This window comes from Mizuhopecten yessoensis, unplaced genomic scaffold, assembly GCF_002113885.1.
Source record: "Mizuhopecten yessoensis strain PY_sf001 unplaced genomic scaffold, ASM211388v2 scaffold8561, whole genome shotgun sequence".
NCBI lineage: Eukaryota > Metazoa > Mollusca > Bivalvia > Pectinida > Pectinidae > Mizuhopecten > Mizuhopecten yessoensis.
The window spans coordinates 26,395-41,736 of NW_018407609.1; the positions used below are offsets into that span (position 1 = coordinate 26,395).

The following is a 15,342-nucleotide window of genomic DNA, read 5'->3' on the forward strand; positions in this document are numbered from 1 at the left end:
TTTGGAGAGTAGATGTGCCCAATCTCCAGTCAAAATTACATGTGGTCCTTTAACTGATTTGTGAAACCACTCACTCCCTATCTCGTAGTGACGTCCTCTTCCTAACGTCGCAGTAGATTTCCGTCTGAAATTCATCATTAGCTCGCCATGACACCCCGGGTCTGTCAAGTCTGTCCATCACGGAAGCTTTTGTTGTCGTCTGCTACATCAAACGCCATTTAAAAAAAAAGGTTTTACGCACCTGCCTCTGTGTTTGTTTTCCAATTGTGTAATCACCGATGAGTCCTAGATGGACGAAACAGCTGTATGATGCAGTGTAATTCTTTTATTGCATACTGTATTTATTTTCCAAATTTAAAAAATGCATCACATGTGTGAGTGTTTGTGTGTGTGTGTGTGTTACTTTCATCTTTTTTTTTATCTAACCGGGTCTATATACCTGCAGACTGTAAAACTTAAGATCGACGTAAAGTACGATAGAAACTGAACCAGACATAATTCTGTTAATTTATTTTTCAGCATCAAAGACGGTTATTTTTTATGAAATAAGTAGGTATTTGTTAATTTCAAGTTGCGTTACTAATCACATAAAAAGAAGTTTAAAGAAAAATAGAAATTTTGAAAAGAAATCGATTTATGAAATATATGTATGTCATATGCAATGACCTTATCAAAGATGATTACTTTTGTCTAGTAGTTATATTGGATACATATTTGCACAGCTGGATAGACCAGAACAATCAGTGTAACGTGTTAATAACAATAGCTACTTGCTGCCGGTGGGATTAACCTGTGAACTCTTTGCCAGTAGGCGGGAATACACTAGAGTCTCTGTCGTATGCTTTCTTTATGGGCCCTATATGTTGTAAACAAGGTTAACCTATTTTGGGACTAAGTTTAAAGACGACGCCGATAGTCTACCTCTATGCCTACAAATTAACTACTCTAGAACGTCTGGGGATCAATGGTAAGAGATAAAATTAAGAGATTTCCCATTTCATCAAATATTTACGAAACAGGTCAAGTTGTTTTCATTCCAGCTCCGGGCGAGTTCATAAATCCCTTAAAGTGGATTTCATATAATTTTGTATCAGATAACTAAGAAATGTATCAATACACGCGAAAACTTTTTCGTTTTCTGATCATCCTCAAGTCTTCAATTGTCTTTGACGTCACAATGTTAGGACTATTGTCTTGATTCAGAGGTCACCATGACAAAGTAAAACAAAATGTGTTTTCATTGGATAACGCGGTAATCTTGTAATAAAGTTTGCGTTACAATGATATGATTTAGGATACTTTTCAAAAAAAAAAAAAAAATAACGTCAATATTAAGTTAATACTTCCCGTTGTTATACTTTTGTAAAAAATAATTTCTATGTAGGTTCGAGTTACGATAAAACCATCTACTTTGCAGTTTTTTTTATTTATCAATATTATATTTCTGTTAGAGGACTAACACCCGGTGGATATTTATCGAGTTATAACCCTCTGCATTACTTACACCCCCTTTCACGTTTTGTTGGAAATCTTTATCTGGCTAAAGTCGGCTCACACCAATGTAAGTCAATCAGAGTTCGCGTTACATAGGAGGTTTACAAGAACGTTTTAAACGAAGGCAACTAATAATTTCCTGAATTTAGACACTTATAAATACTGAAAGGCACCATTCTTTAATGAAACTGAATTATGTGGAAAGTTTGAAGTACATATTTTATATGCATAAGATAACGTTAGATATGATGTTTTGATGTAAAACGTACGAAGCGAAATACGCCGCCTGTCGCCATGTTAGGATGAGTGGTAAAGTACCGAATGGTACAAATATCACATTTACACAATGGCTTTTTTGATCGTCAGATAAAATCTCTCTAAGTATATGAAATTCACCATAAAAAGAGTTATTTCATTAACACCTTTTGCATCTTCCCTTAGTGCTTTTTGTAATCATTCGGTAGTCATTATTTCTTAACAGGAAGAACGTGTTCTTGTATATTTTCACCAGTTTCGTTCCTAACCCGTTTAATATTGTATTACTGCTGCTTTACTGAGAATCTGTCAAAACCAGTACAAGTATTTGTGTAATAATTGTAAAACAAAATTGCTGAAACTGAAAAGTAAGTCTACCATAAAACATCACTTAAGGCCAATCGCGCAAGAGATACTCTTGATTGGTAGCACAGCACTTTTAACAACTTAAACAGAATTGAAGTCATTCAAACATATGTGTTATTTATCTTTTATTGCCAAGATTTTGATAACCTTATACAAGTTACTGTCGGTTAGAGTTAAACTGTATTTTTGCGGCGTGTCATTCGTTCGCGATGTAGTTTATCTGAGAGGTGTAGTTTGTAGGAAATGTAAATAAAAAAGAAAAGAAAACGGGAAAAGGTCATGCGATACTCTTCAAAGTATTATCTTTGCTGTGTAGGTTAAAAAAAACTAGTTTTATAGTCCTAGTCTAATTATTTATTTTCTCGTCACCGTGAGGGAACGAGTTGCTATTTCCTAAAGAAATACAGAAAAAATGTGTCTAGTTTAAGTTTTATTGCTGCTGCTATTGCACTGGTGCGCATTTCGGGAAGCCTCCTTGCTCGGTACATTTGTCATGCGTGAATATTGTCGCGTTGCCAAGATGAACCATGTACCCTTACAGAACATTTTCAAGTGAGCTTTTTTCCTACAATCTGACAGACTGTATCTGCTGAGAGCAACGAGCATGGCAGTCATACTAAAGGTACAAACTCTCTTCCTCCAAAGCAAAATAATTAGAGGTTGCAATCGTATCGTGGTTCTTTATATATCTACAGTCAGTCATGGTTTGCAAGTCCTATAAAGGAGTCCATTTGGTTTTTGAGTACATTTATTAGATATACAGTTTTATTAAGTTTGTTTTATGGCGTTAGTCAGACACAAACAACTTGTCCTGCATCCTTCAGATGTGGGATACAAATAAAGACTGTTTTAGTGGGTTTCTTTGCAGTTGCAACGCTTTCTATGTTTTCCTGAGATTCCTGACGAATCATGTTTTGGATCAAATGATTAAATACTTTCTTTTCGTTTGGTCTTTATCACAAGATTGTCTTGGTTTCTTAAACAGTCCGTTGCTTTTACCATTCAAATGTTTTCGGAAGATATTGATAGTAAACTTATTTGTTCGGATAGCTTGTTATGGATGTGCTTTTTTAAATGCAGAAGGTTCAGTTATTGGGCCTTTCTTGTTTGTTATCTTTATAAATGACCTATCAAGTTCGGTAGGTTTGGAAGCATTTTCATTCGCTGACGACAACAAAAGTGAAATCAGTCAGTATCAGTGTAGAAGACTATTGAAGTGACATCAGACAGTATCAATGTAGACGGTTATTTAAGTGACATCAGACAGTATCAATGTAGACGGTTATTTAAGTGAAATCAGACAGTATCAATGTAGACGGTTATTTAAGTGACATCAGTCAGTATCAGTGTAGACGGTTATTTAAGTGACATCAGTCAGTATCAGTGTAGAAGGTTATTTAAGTGACATCAGTCAGTATCAGTGTAGAAGATTATTTAAGAGACATCAGACAGTATCAGCGTCAGAGATACTTATCACTAGAGGAGGGTGGAACTACATCATATTTCGTAGATTCCCTTTTTGTTTTCGTACACAGTAGAATCTGCGTTTGCCTTTGTTTTAGTTCGGAAGTATAGACTAGGAATTTAATAAGCGAAATATGATATTTTGATTATAAATAGGATGCGCTCCCAGTGTTGATGTAAGCAATGTTTATGTGTTTTTTTGCAACATACCTTCTGATATTTGCAAGATGTTATAACACAAACAAAGATACCAGCAACCTGTAATTGTTTTTGTATCAGTTTCAGGTACAGTCAAACACTTTTAACAGCAAAATACCGTTTCATAGCCTGTATACGCTTTTTTGGGGGACTTCATACCCTCATACCATGATTTTTTTTATTTTTATCGACGAGAAAGTTTATGATGAGGATCGTTTCATTATTTATTACAAACGCTTGAGATTTGTCACGAGATGATAAAAAGTAAGAGCGTTTGTAGGAATCATAAATCAAGTATGTTCCGGAACTTGCGATTATATGATATGTTATAAAGTCAATGATTGAACTTTTTTTGAAAATAACTATTGTTGTTAATCCATATTATATAATTGGCCTGCATTACCTCCTAATTACAATTCTGAAAACTGAAATTATGATTTCTACACGAAATTACGTAGTCACCAATATTAGCACATTTCCAATTGTTTATTAGGAATATCCCTCATATTTTACTTGTTACTCGATGAGACTGAGGTTCAACGACAAAATATCTTACCTCTTAATCTCATTTATTAATTCACGATTGTTTCAATTGTTTCAACATTGATAGTATTTATGCATGCGATTTCTACAAATTGTTATGCTCGGGTCGATTTGTCCTAGCCAGATATTGCATGCAGTTTTTTAATGAAATGGTTAAGGTTCGTATTAACGTAAAGTGTTCCAACGCGCTGTGCTCTATCTCAAAAGAAAAGATTTTATTCATCATTTTCTGACTTGGGGTTTCTTGGCCTTATACCACAGAAAAGCATAATTTATACAAAAGAAATTCATTTTGGCTTCGTTTTGATAGACCTCCTAATTATAAACAGACAGTGAATTTAAAACAGAAAAGAATAAGCAACGACCTCACAAAGGAAGATCGAGAACAGGAAAAACTGTTATGGGCAGAGGTCATAGAATAACACGCGGGCAAAACGCTTTAGGTGATTACACGTACAAAGTTCGAGGCCCGCCATGGGCAAGTTAGGGTAAAAAAAACTAAGAAGACTACAGTCTAGAAGAACCATGTATATTGTAGATAATTTTACCGCATATGACAAATACAAATGTTTATACACTAACGCTGACGAACTTCGAATTAAATGTCTTATCAGATAGTGAGATTAAAGGACTGTGCCCCTCACATAATTGGCATTACTGAAGTTATACCTTAAATAAAAAAATATAACATCTTTCCGTCTGAATTAACCATGGATGAGATAGGGGAGTACACATTGTTTTAATAAGGAGAACATTTAAGCCTATGGGCATATATCACTATATAAGAGCCTGGTGAGGCATATTGACTTCCTAATTATAGTCTGGTCACCGTACAAAAGGAAATACATTGTAAGTGGATAAATTAAAGAAGTTCAATTAAGGGTCCTAAAACAAACACCAGGTCCAAAGCAAGTATCTCAGTTATCCGGAACGTCTAAAAATCTTGAAACCGCCCACATTATAGTATAGTCGACATAGAGGTGTCATGATCGAAATATTTAAATAACACAATACACTTATATAAATATATTATCTTTCATCGTTACTAACATTAACAACTATAGCTAAGGATAGTGACGTGAATACGGATAGTTTACAGGGGAAGTTAGAAGCGAGTCGGGGAAATGCAGTGTAAAAATATGGTACATTCAGGAATTCGGTACATTGCGGTCAAACCAAAGTCTTCTGTTGCGTCATCGTTATTACACTTTTAGGTTGAACGTTATTTACAGACTATTTCAAGAAAAGTATATACATGTATGTAAGTAGGATCGCACATATACAAGCTGCATTATAATGCTAATATAAAATATACTCTATGATAATCATACAAGACATGCTGTAAGTTGTTTGATTTAAAATGTTCTTATTGCCTAAAATAGCTGGCGACCTTATTTTCTTTGTAAGTATATATAGTGGATAAACTAAATCTAACAGAATTTTCTTTTCGTCTGGGTTTAATATGTAAAAATAAACTTTGTCCACTTACGGTTCTTCCCCATGCGTGAAAGCGTTCTGGGAAATTAAGGCCGCGTACTGTCTTCAAAAACATGATAGTAAACCCTACGGTTTCTGTAATTATAACAGAAATATACGAAATATTTTATCTTTACAAGACGTCACTCTCTTAGAATGGTTCAATATGAACGGTTCATTCTATTCTCTGCGTACATTTTCAGTTTTGAGTTTAAATGAAGCGACCGCAGAATAAGTGGTCGTGTGTTCCACCTATGCAGCATACACTATTGTTTTTACACAACTACACGTTCAATATCATTTTTATTTGGAAATCTAACCAGACAATAGCAGTAAACGGCAAAATTGCAGTAAAAAAAAAACCATTCAGAATGGCGCTCTGTGTTATTATCAAGCGTGACGTCATAAGAACTTGGCGTCAAAAAATAGTGGACAAATAGTGGACAAATATGGACAACTAGTGGACAAATGTGGACAAATGATGACAAAATAAGGACAAAATACAATACAGAATCAGCAGTATTTGCATATTTTTACATCAAAAAAGAATATATCGTATTTGTTTTTATATTTTGAATAAGTTTAGTCTCAAAATATATTCTTTCATATTAATTGATTTATCTATCTATCTATTGATATAACCTTAGTTTCAAACATCTTAAACAAATCATGTTTAAATTACAACCATTGAGTATTATAAATAAAATGTATAGAAAACATTCCGATGATAGCATGAAGGATTCTATACAAAAAGTAACGTTCGACGACAGTGACTTCATCTAAAGCTTCCCGTACGACTCTCACTAGCTCTGACATTGACCACACACTCTTCATAACCGAATCACAAGACAAGCTTATGCAGTCTATCCACTTTCCTCCACCAAAACAATACAACAGCAAGCAGACATGTACAAGAAGGAACGACAAGACATATCAAACAACAAGGAGCGCAATAGGAAACAACATCGCCAACTATTTATTGCTTTTAAATAAGTTTTATGCATAGGATTATTAAGGAAATTGAAATTACATGATTAAAAAAAGGACAGAAAAAATAGGAAAAGAAAAGAAAAGAGAAAAAAAACCCGAAACAGCGGCGAGAGAATCCTGGAGAGAATACCAGAAATCAGAAGCAAAATGCTGAAACAGGGGAGTTGATTCCGTCATTAACACAAAATTGATGACGTCACACGCAATACACGCTAATGAAAACAGGGGGAGATAATTNGGGGGGGGGGGGGGGGGGGGGGGGGGGGGGGGGTTAACGTAGGTTAACGGGGTTGCTATTGCTAAGGCCGATTTTCTGGATAAGAAAACTATCCTTCCAATTGATCGAATAGGAATTGCACATGTAAGGAGTATCTGGTTTGAACAGGGCTCATGAGAACAAAAAGGAGACATTTTTATATTCTCTTTTATAGGACTACTTGTTGGCGACACCACACTTGGGGACACATGCGTCATGTTTTTTTAATTTTCACCAGGAAGTTTTTGAAAAGGATCGTTTCTAAATTCGACAAACACTTCAGATTTGTCAAGAGGTCATTAAAAGTTAGGGGAGGTTTAAACACTTATATATTTTATGTGAGCCGCTGTTTGCGGCTGATAGAGTAAATCATGTAATATATTGTAATGTCATAGTGTATCATTGGCAGTAAATACCTTATAATTACCACTATGAAAAAAGTAAAAGTTTTTTTCTAATAACAATGATTAGATACCTCATATGTCGAAGTTATATAGTTGTTTCTCGATAAGGTTTCGGTTAAAAATGCGGTACTACTTCGATTCACTTAGGTCTTGCTATTACATTGTTTCTCGGACTTTGTCGGTAGGGTTTACTTGTTTATTCTCGAATTCATGATTACGAGGATGCTACTTTAATATTGAGAGAAATAATCGACGGAATATACATTTGCGGAAGATTTTTATTCGCTAATGAGTTTCCTAGCGAATTAAGTTGAACATTTATATCTCGCGAAAACAAAATGATTTACAGAAAAAATAAATATGAGATAAAGTTTTAAAACGAAATATTGCAAAAGACCTTTAGACAAGAGGGGCTCACAAAACCGTTATACGCCTTATAAAGCATTTCATTGTGGCACTACTATATCGATCAATCAATAAAGCCAAATACATGCCTCGATATAAATAAAACATATCAAGATGACCCAAACATGCAAAAAAATAAAAATAGCGGGTTAACTTGAAATTATTTATTATATATATTTTAAGTTGTCTGGTTTATATGGGAACTGTTCTTTAATCGACATTGAAAACTGTTCACGATCTTCAGCTATAATATGCTTAACGACGGTTAACATTTTTAGAACATGACTCATCACCCAATCTTCTGTATTGAGGGAAAAACATAATTTCTGGAAATACCACGTAGAACACACATTTATTGCCGACACAGCCATAAATCTCAATGTGTAGACTCAAGTGTTTGGTAAATAGTCAAAAAAAATTATCTTGAATTATTCCTGGTCAAAATAAGTATAAAATAAAGCGTTTTGTTAACATATCAAGTAGAAGCTCGGAAGAGAGAGATCTTCGACAAAGGTAAGTCTCTTGTTTTATCAAGATAATTTTTAATATTGCTTAGAAACCAAGACATTCATTTTGTTCTGAAAGGGTATAACTCAAACTCAATTATTATATTAATCAAATAATTTATTCATTTCAATTATGATTATAAATGACTTATTGCAATATTTCTAATTACAGTAAACACATATAATGTACTTTACTTAATCTAGGTTAACCATGCGCCTGTTGATCGTAGTAGCCGTAGGTCTGTTGGCCGTAATAGGTCAAACAACATCAGCAGATGACGGTCATGTCACTTTGGTATGTAGCAGTGCTCAAACTATGTAGAGTGTAATCCGTATCCTATGTTGTTGTTTTTTGTTTTTTGTTTTTTTGTTTAAAAATATTTCATATCCTTAGCGTTTAGATATTTCTATATAAGGTTATTTGATTTTCTCGGTACTGATATCTTCTTTCTTTGTTGGATATCGCCAGGTTTAAGGCCGTGCAATAAATCCTACTAACAAAAATATCCGACATAGGAGGGTCCTCACACCTATTTTCACATAGTATCTCCATTATTATATAGTATCATTTTTATCATTAAAATAAGGATTCACTTGCAGTTCCATGTAAAATATGGGCTGTAAAACGATTTAGGATTCATTGAATTATTCTCAAGTAAACTGTAAGAATGTCATAGCAGAATATATTATACTGAAAGAGAACTTTCATCGTTTATATTTTGTAATATACTCATTTATAAGTTCGATGGGCATTTTTTTTTTTGGATTTTCAGTTTATCTCAGTAATAAGAATTGAAAGATTTAATTCGGCAAAAATTGGCTGCTTGAAATATTGTATCTTGAAACCCGGGAAAATTGACTTTATTAAAATATGGATATTCTCTTGCGGGATGTTACATTTCGTTTCGATGGTACCATATACGATTTCAAAAAGAAAAGAATTCAATAAATATGATTAAGCAATGAATGTTTTAACAAAATTTGTTATGGTCCTATAACACATAATGATGTCATATTAACGACAAACTGAATAAAGTCCGGCAGGGCTTTATAAATGTATGAAATATGAAGTGATAAAAGTGTGGTGAAAAACTTAACTTCATTTACTGTAATGCGTGTTCATAAGAGTTGCTTTCTTATTCATTATGTATCTGTTTACCTTTTTTATTTTTTCAAAAAACAAAAATTATTTTGAAACTGCTTATAGAATTTTGTCTCCGGAATTTTTCCTCGTGTAGTTCCTGTCTCAAAATATCAGTACAGCAGAGGGGGACGTGTTTGCTGTCAACATGGAAACGGATAAAACCGAAGGGAAGGACATTGTGCACTCAACTATGAATGGGAATGGTTCCCAGACGGTGGTTACAGACCATGCACTGGTGAGTTGCATCAGTATATTCAGCTCGCCTGTTTGAAATATAGAATGCTTGGCGGTTAGTATGTGATGTGAGGGCATACATTAGTTTTGACTTCTTCGCTAAAATACACCCACCAGGGTTAGGTTTCTGTTTAAGGCATAATCTATAAACAGTTGTCTTTCTGTCATCTGCAATCGAAATTAATTACAGGACATTTAGTGATATTTTAAAGTAATTATCCAGCGTTTAATACGACACCCCGTTTGTAGTACATGGAAAATCTATTCCAGTAAACGTTATGTAAAAGGCATCGCATGATATGGAAATGGAAAAAATATATCTTTTACATAACGTTAGCTGAAATAGTGATTTTTTAAATTGCCTTGTGTGTTTAATAAATCATGCTTAATAGAATGAATTGAGAAGAATAGAGTAGAACGCGTTTCAAGTTGGAATAATTGATGCCTATTAATTTGCGTTGTTCTTTTGCAAAAGATATTCTTAAACGTTAATAAATATACATGAAGAAATGACTTACTTGCCTGTTATTTTCATCCTATTGAGTTATTTTGTATTCTAGCAGGGCAAATGTTCGCGGTTTATATACAGCAAACTATTGTGTGTATTACATTTTGCAGAACTTCATTCAATATATTCTTTATTATATTAGCCTTATACATTTTGCTTACCGAGTTATTAAATTAACCGTACAAGTCACAAATTATTTTCCTATTTAACAAAAAAGAGCAATATGCAATAAAGCGTCCTTTTTTTGTTAATATTGTCCAGATAGAAGCATCAGTAGGTGTGGTAAGCTTCAGTTAACTAAGTGCCCTGTCTTACAAGGAATCCTAGATCCGACCCCGAATGAATGTTTTAGCAAATGACATAATAGAATAATATATTTCACTGTTTCTTTGAATTTTTCTTTCTTCTAAGAATATGCGAGTTGTGATACCAGACTCAGAATCCGAGGATTGTCACTTTTTGGAACTTGACGAAGAAGAAAAGACAGAACCGTCACTTGAAGAGGACACAGAAGGCGTAGCCAAGGTAAGACATCTTTGATTTTCATTTTCATTCTTTTTATAGTTCTTTATATGTACTACATCATTTCGCTTAAACATTTTTCCAGTATAACAGATAAGTATAAAGGGTAAGCCTAATCCCTCCATTTCGGGAAAATGTTTGGACCATAATTTTCAAATATTTTACATATTGTAATAACATTTGTAGAAAACTGGCGGTGTGGGACTTTTTTGAGCTTTGACTGATATACTGGTGAATATATGTTACCATTTTCATCGGGATAGGGGTATACTTATTTGACTAAGCTGAAGGAAAACATATCGATTATATTTTTTGAAATTATATAATAACATCCTAAATATCTTCTTTATTAAAAGTGATCGCAAACTTGTATTTTTCATTGGAACAAAAAAATTGAAATGAGTAGAGGATATCACTGTTTTTTATGCCCTGTCTTTTACTATCAAGATTCTTTGTAATGAATCTACCGACTTCATTTCTCAACATATTGCATAAACAATTACACAAAGGTCAAATCTTAGTATATATGCCTCGCAGGAGTTCATATTTCAGGGTCTCGGAGGAGTCAACGCCAATATAACTGTTGCTATTTATAGTTCAACCATAAGACCAATGGGGCGTTCATGTCTTACAGACGCTTTCTATTTTAATGAATAACAAATGGTTAAATAATTTTATATTGTTCATTAAGTATCCACAAGTTGAATTTTATTGCTATTTTCGAGAAAAAGAAAAAAATGGATTTGTTTATTAGTTTTTGTCGTCATAAAGACAATAGCCTCTGTGAAAAGCTTGTTCATCTATGGCAGAAAATATTGTTAAGACAAAGAATGCGACGTCACATTAAGAAAAAAATGTCAGGGTTATTGTGACGTAATAATGAATAACGTTCATTGTTTACTATCATTACACTACACCAAACTCTCTGATCGCTCGGATTAAAAACGTAAAGATTATTGTATATCGTCATAACTGATGTTAAAATAAGAAGGATACGGGCGGGAAATTTTATTTCAATATCTTTTAAAATCGATATCTCACACAAATCAAGCTGAAACATAAGAAATTGGAAAGCATACACACGTTACTATTTAATTGACATATCATAGCTTACTACTACCAAACGCGTTTTCCTAACTATTCATTTTTTAATAACAAACTATTTCATAAGATACATCTGAAACGTTGACAAACGATACTTTAGCAATGTTCTAAAAATGGTTTATTGATACAATTCTCAAGAAACATCAGCTGTAGACATTTATTCCATAAATATGTTGCTTTTGGCTTGAAGAATACTTATAATAAGCTATATAAAAATGCTACTGTGCAGAACAGAACGGCTTGGAACTTTCGCGGTTACTGATATTCAACTATTTCACGCTTGTTACATTTCATGGTTAGAAGAATCCGTTCCTGCAATATCGTTCTTTTTCTGGTATAAAGAGGTCGAAGTTTCATCCTCAATAGTGTATTTATTAAAATAGAAATCCCCGCCAACATTTCCGGCTATACAATATATTTATGCTGTTGCATCGCTCATCGCATCTTTACTGAATCCTCTATATATTGTGATAGACGATGGAATCTGCTGTGACGGAAAATGTCAACGCCACTGAGGAGAAGACTTGTTTGTATGATGAGGATGAACCCGTCATGTCAGAGGAGTTAAAGACTACCATTACAGCCTTGTGTGGGCCTCGAAAGATTCGTCACCTGACCCGGAAGGGCGAGTGTCAGGATATACCACAGGACGGGAGTCAACAAGGTAAACAAGTACATATGTAATTATATATAAGGGGTGTCCCAATAAGCCTTGAGTGTATAACGATATATTGCAATACCGAACGTATATATTGGATATGTATCCCGATACATAGTCATAAGAAAATAGTTTCAATTTAAAACGAAATCGTTGTCAGAATCAAAGTTAAACTGTCAAACCAATCATCGATTACGAAATTCTAACGGATTCCCACTACTAGTAATAACCTGCGTTATGGTTATTGATAAGCTTTTGAAAAAATTACAATATGCCTGTGTATTGCGATATACCGGTTTCCTGATATATTTTGACTGTCCGAATATATTCAATGCCGGTGGAATAGATATGAATGGAGAACTCATATTTTAGCAATAACGGGTCTTGCGTCGTGGTGTTCAGAAGTTCTAAATATAACAGTTAACTTCATAATATTTAGCATGGATGCTATTCAAATTGGGGCTGAAATTGTGGGTTACGAGTATCTATAACATCTTGAAATTTAAATGGTTACGCTCCTGATTTTATCTGCACATTAAGATTTATCATTGACAGAATCGAAGGCACACTGATATCAAAACCAGTCGATTACGCAATTACGCTGTAGCGCGATTCAACTTTATTTTTAATCACAGCATTGTTCTGTGATCACAGGTGTGCAAGATTCCAGACCAGTCAACTCGTTTCATCCACACAAAAAGCGCATACAGGGACTTTGCATGTCTGAAATGAATAAAAATTGCAGAATAGATAATCATGTGATATTGAAAGCAGTACTCTTGAAATTTGATATAGAGGAAATTTCGATCTGCCCATGATAACAAATAATGTCTATCAACGTTTTGAAAAAACAGACTTGTTTGTCGAAATACTTCATATTGCCAAGTGGATGTCTGAATTGTTTTTACTTATTTTTCTTTTTCCCCCTTATTTAGATGACGACGATAACGACTCGGAGGTGAATTCTGAATCAGGACTTCTCGTCCGCCGTAAAAGGTTTTGGGGAAGGTGTCCCTACAGATGCAAATGGTTCTGTCGTAGGGTGACCATATGCTGCTACAGGCGATCGTGCCGCTACTTCTTTTGTACGTGGAGGAGATACTGTTACCGTACCACACACTACTACCTAAAATGTGGGAGATTTTGCTAATTCGAAGACCAGACCAGGACAAATTTAATAACCAATTAGACATGATCATCATAATTTGCAATTATCGCACACGTTATTTACACGTAGCTATTATGACATTGAATTGTGGACATCACAATTTTGGGGCCAGCATCGAAGTACGGATAATTATTAACTGCGCTTGGCATTTACACATGTTGATCTAATTTAGGAAATTTGAAAATAATTTTCGTTTTGACTGTAGAGAGAAAAAAATATTGTCCTGCTTAAAAAGTATTCCCATATATTCGTAGCTAAATTAAGACGACTATAAAACTCTCGTTAGATTTGTTTAATTCATTTAATTCTTTGCTTCGATGATTGCTTTTTTAACATTCCTGTACTGAACTATTATGCTTTTCGTCTCTTGTTGAGTTAACAAAGTTTTTACTCTTTCTCCTACCATTCATTGGATTGTCTCCCTTTTTATCAGTTTAAGATTTATCTGTTAAGTCCTAGGGTATGCTTTCTATCCCAACCTCTATGGTATGACGGATAGCATGTGGAAAGAAATGACACATTGACGTCACGCAAACAATAAAATATGATGTCACAGTCACCTTTCGACCGGCGCAAATTAGCATGTAAAACTGTCTCAAATGCTGAAAACAACCTTTTCACAGAATATTCAAAAGCTCTTAAAACTTCGCCATCAGTTATTTTTAGATTTATTTTTATAATTAACTGTAATTAAGCTTACTTATGTGTCCTTTGCTTATTTTTTCTCTTCACATTTTTATAATATATATTACATATGCGAAATTCATTGAATGCGGTTGTGACAAATTAACTCAATAAATAAAAGAAATTAACTTGTCTTTGTGATTCATTGGTACACGGCGTTAGGAGCCGATCCTTGTTACTATTTATGAAAACTTTTCGGAGAAAATATCAGGAAGTGTAAGTAAAATTAATTAATTCATGATATTTTCTTTTAAACGTTAAGATCTTTCCGAATTTCAAATGGTTTCTGATTGAAATTCGCCACTTGGCAGAGCTGGTTACTTTATAAAACACTATCTTGTTCCCATAAAATAGCTGTCCAATCATTTTTTAAATCAATCATGAACCGAAAATAAGGATGTCAAAGAATCTTTTTTACAATATTTTCGGTATTCAAAGCGATTCTATTCATGCATTTTATCCCAGATTTGGATGTACTAACGCACATTTCTTTTAATATAAGTTTCATATTTTACAATATTAGTTACAGGATTCTATTGGGTTCCCGATGAATAACGGCGACATGAAAGTAACTGAAACCCGTATGACTTACTTTAACATAAAAAACCAATTCGAAACGATACTGGCTTACTGTCGATTTTCATCTTTTTACATTGTTTTGAAATGTCATAAAACACTTTGGTTGATGCTATGTGATACTTTGCTTAAATACTTGAGTTTGTAGCAATAACCGATTTCTGCGCTTTGTGGTTAACTTGCTCTAATATTTGTGATATAATCGAGGATAGTATGATACATATCAAAGATACAGTCAAACCTGCTCATGTGACCATTAAGAAACCACCTGTGTTGTAATGTTCTCCATTGTAAGGATTTCATTATGAAATTAAATTGTATTAGCAGACTACCTGTGTTAAGAGACCGCGCTGGATCTTCCATTGGCCGGTCTCACGTATTATATCC

At 33.9% G+C, this 15,342-nt stretch overlaps 1 protein-coding gene across 1 annotated transcript; it reads left to right on the forward strand.

Annotated features, from left to right (window-relative positions):
* Positions 1-8,323: 8,323 nt before the first annotated feature.
* On the forward strand, positions 8,324-14,507 carry LOC110456194. Its single transcript, XM_021506771.1, has 6 exons — positions 8,324-8,364; positions 8,562-8,652; positions 9,596-9,736; positions 10,655-10,768; positions 12,344-12,533; positions 13,463-14,507. The coding sequence occupies exons 2-6, from the start codon at positions 8,569-8,571 to the stop codon at positions 13,675-13,677; spliced, it is 744 nt and encodes a 247-aa protein (XP_021362446.1). The 5' UTR covers positions 8,324-8,364; positions 8,562-8,568; the 3' UTR covers positions 13,678-14,507.
* The last annotated feature ends 835 nt before the right edge of the window (positions 14,508-15,342 follow it).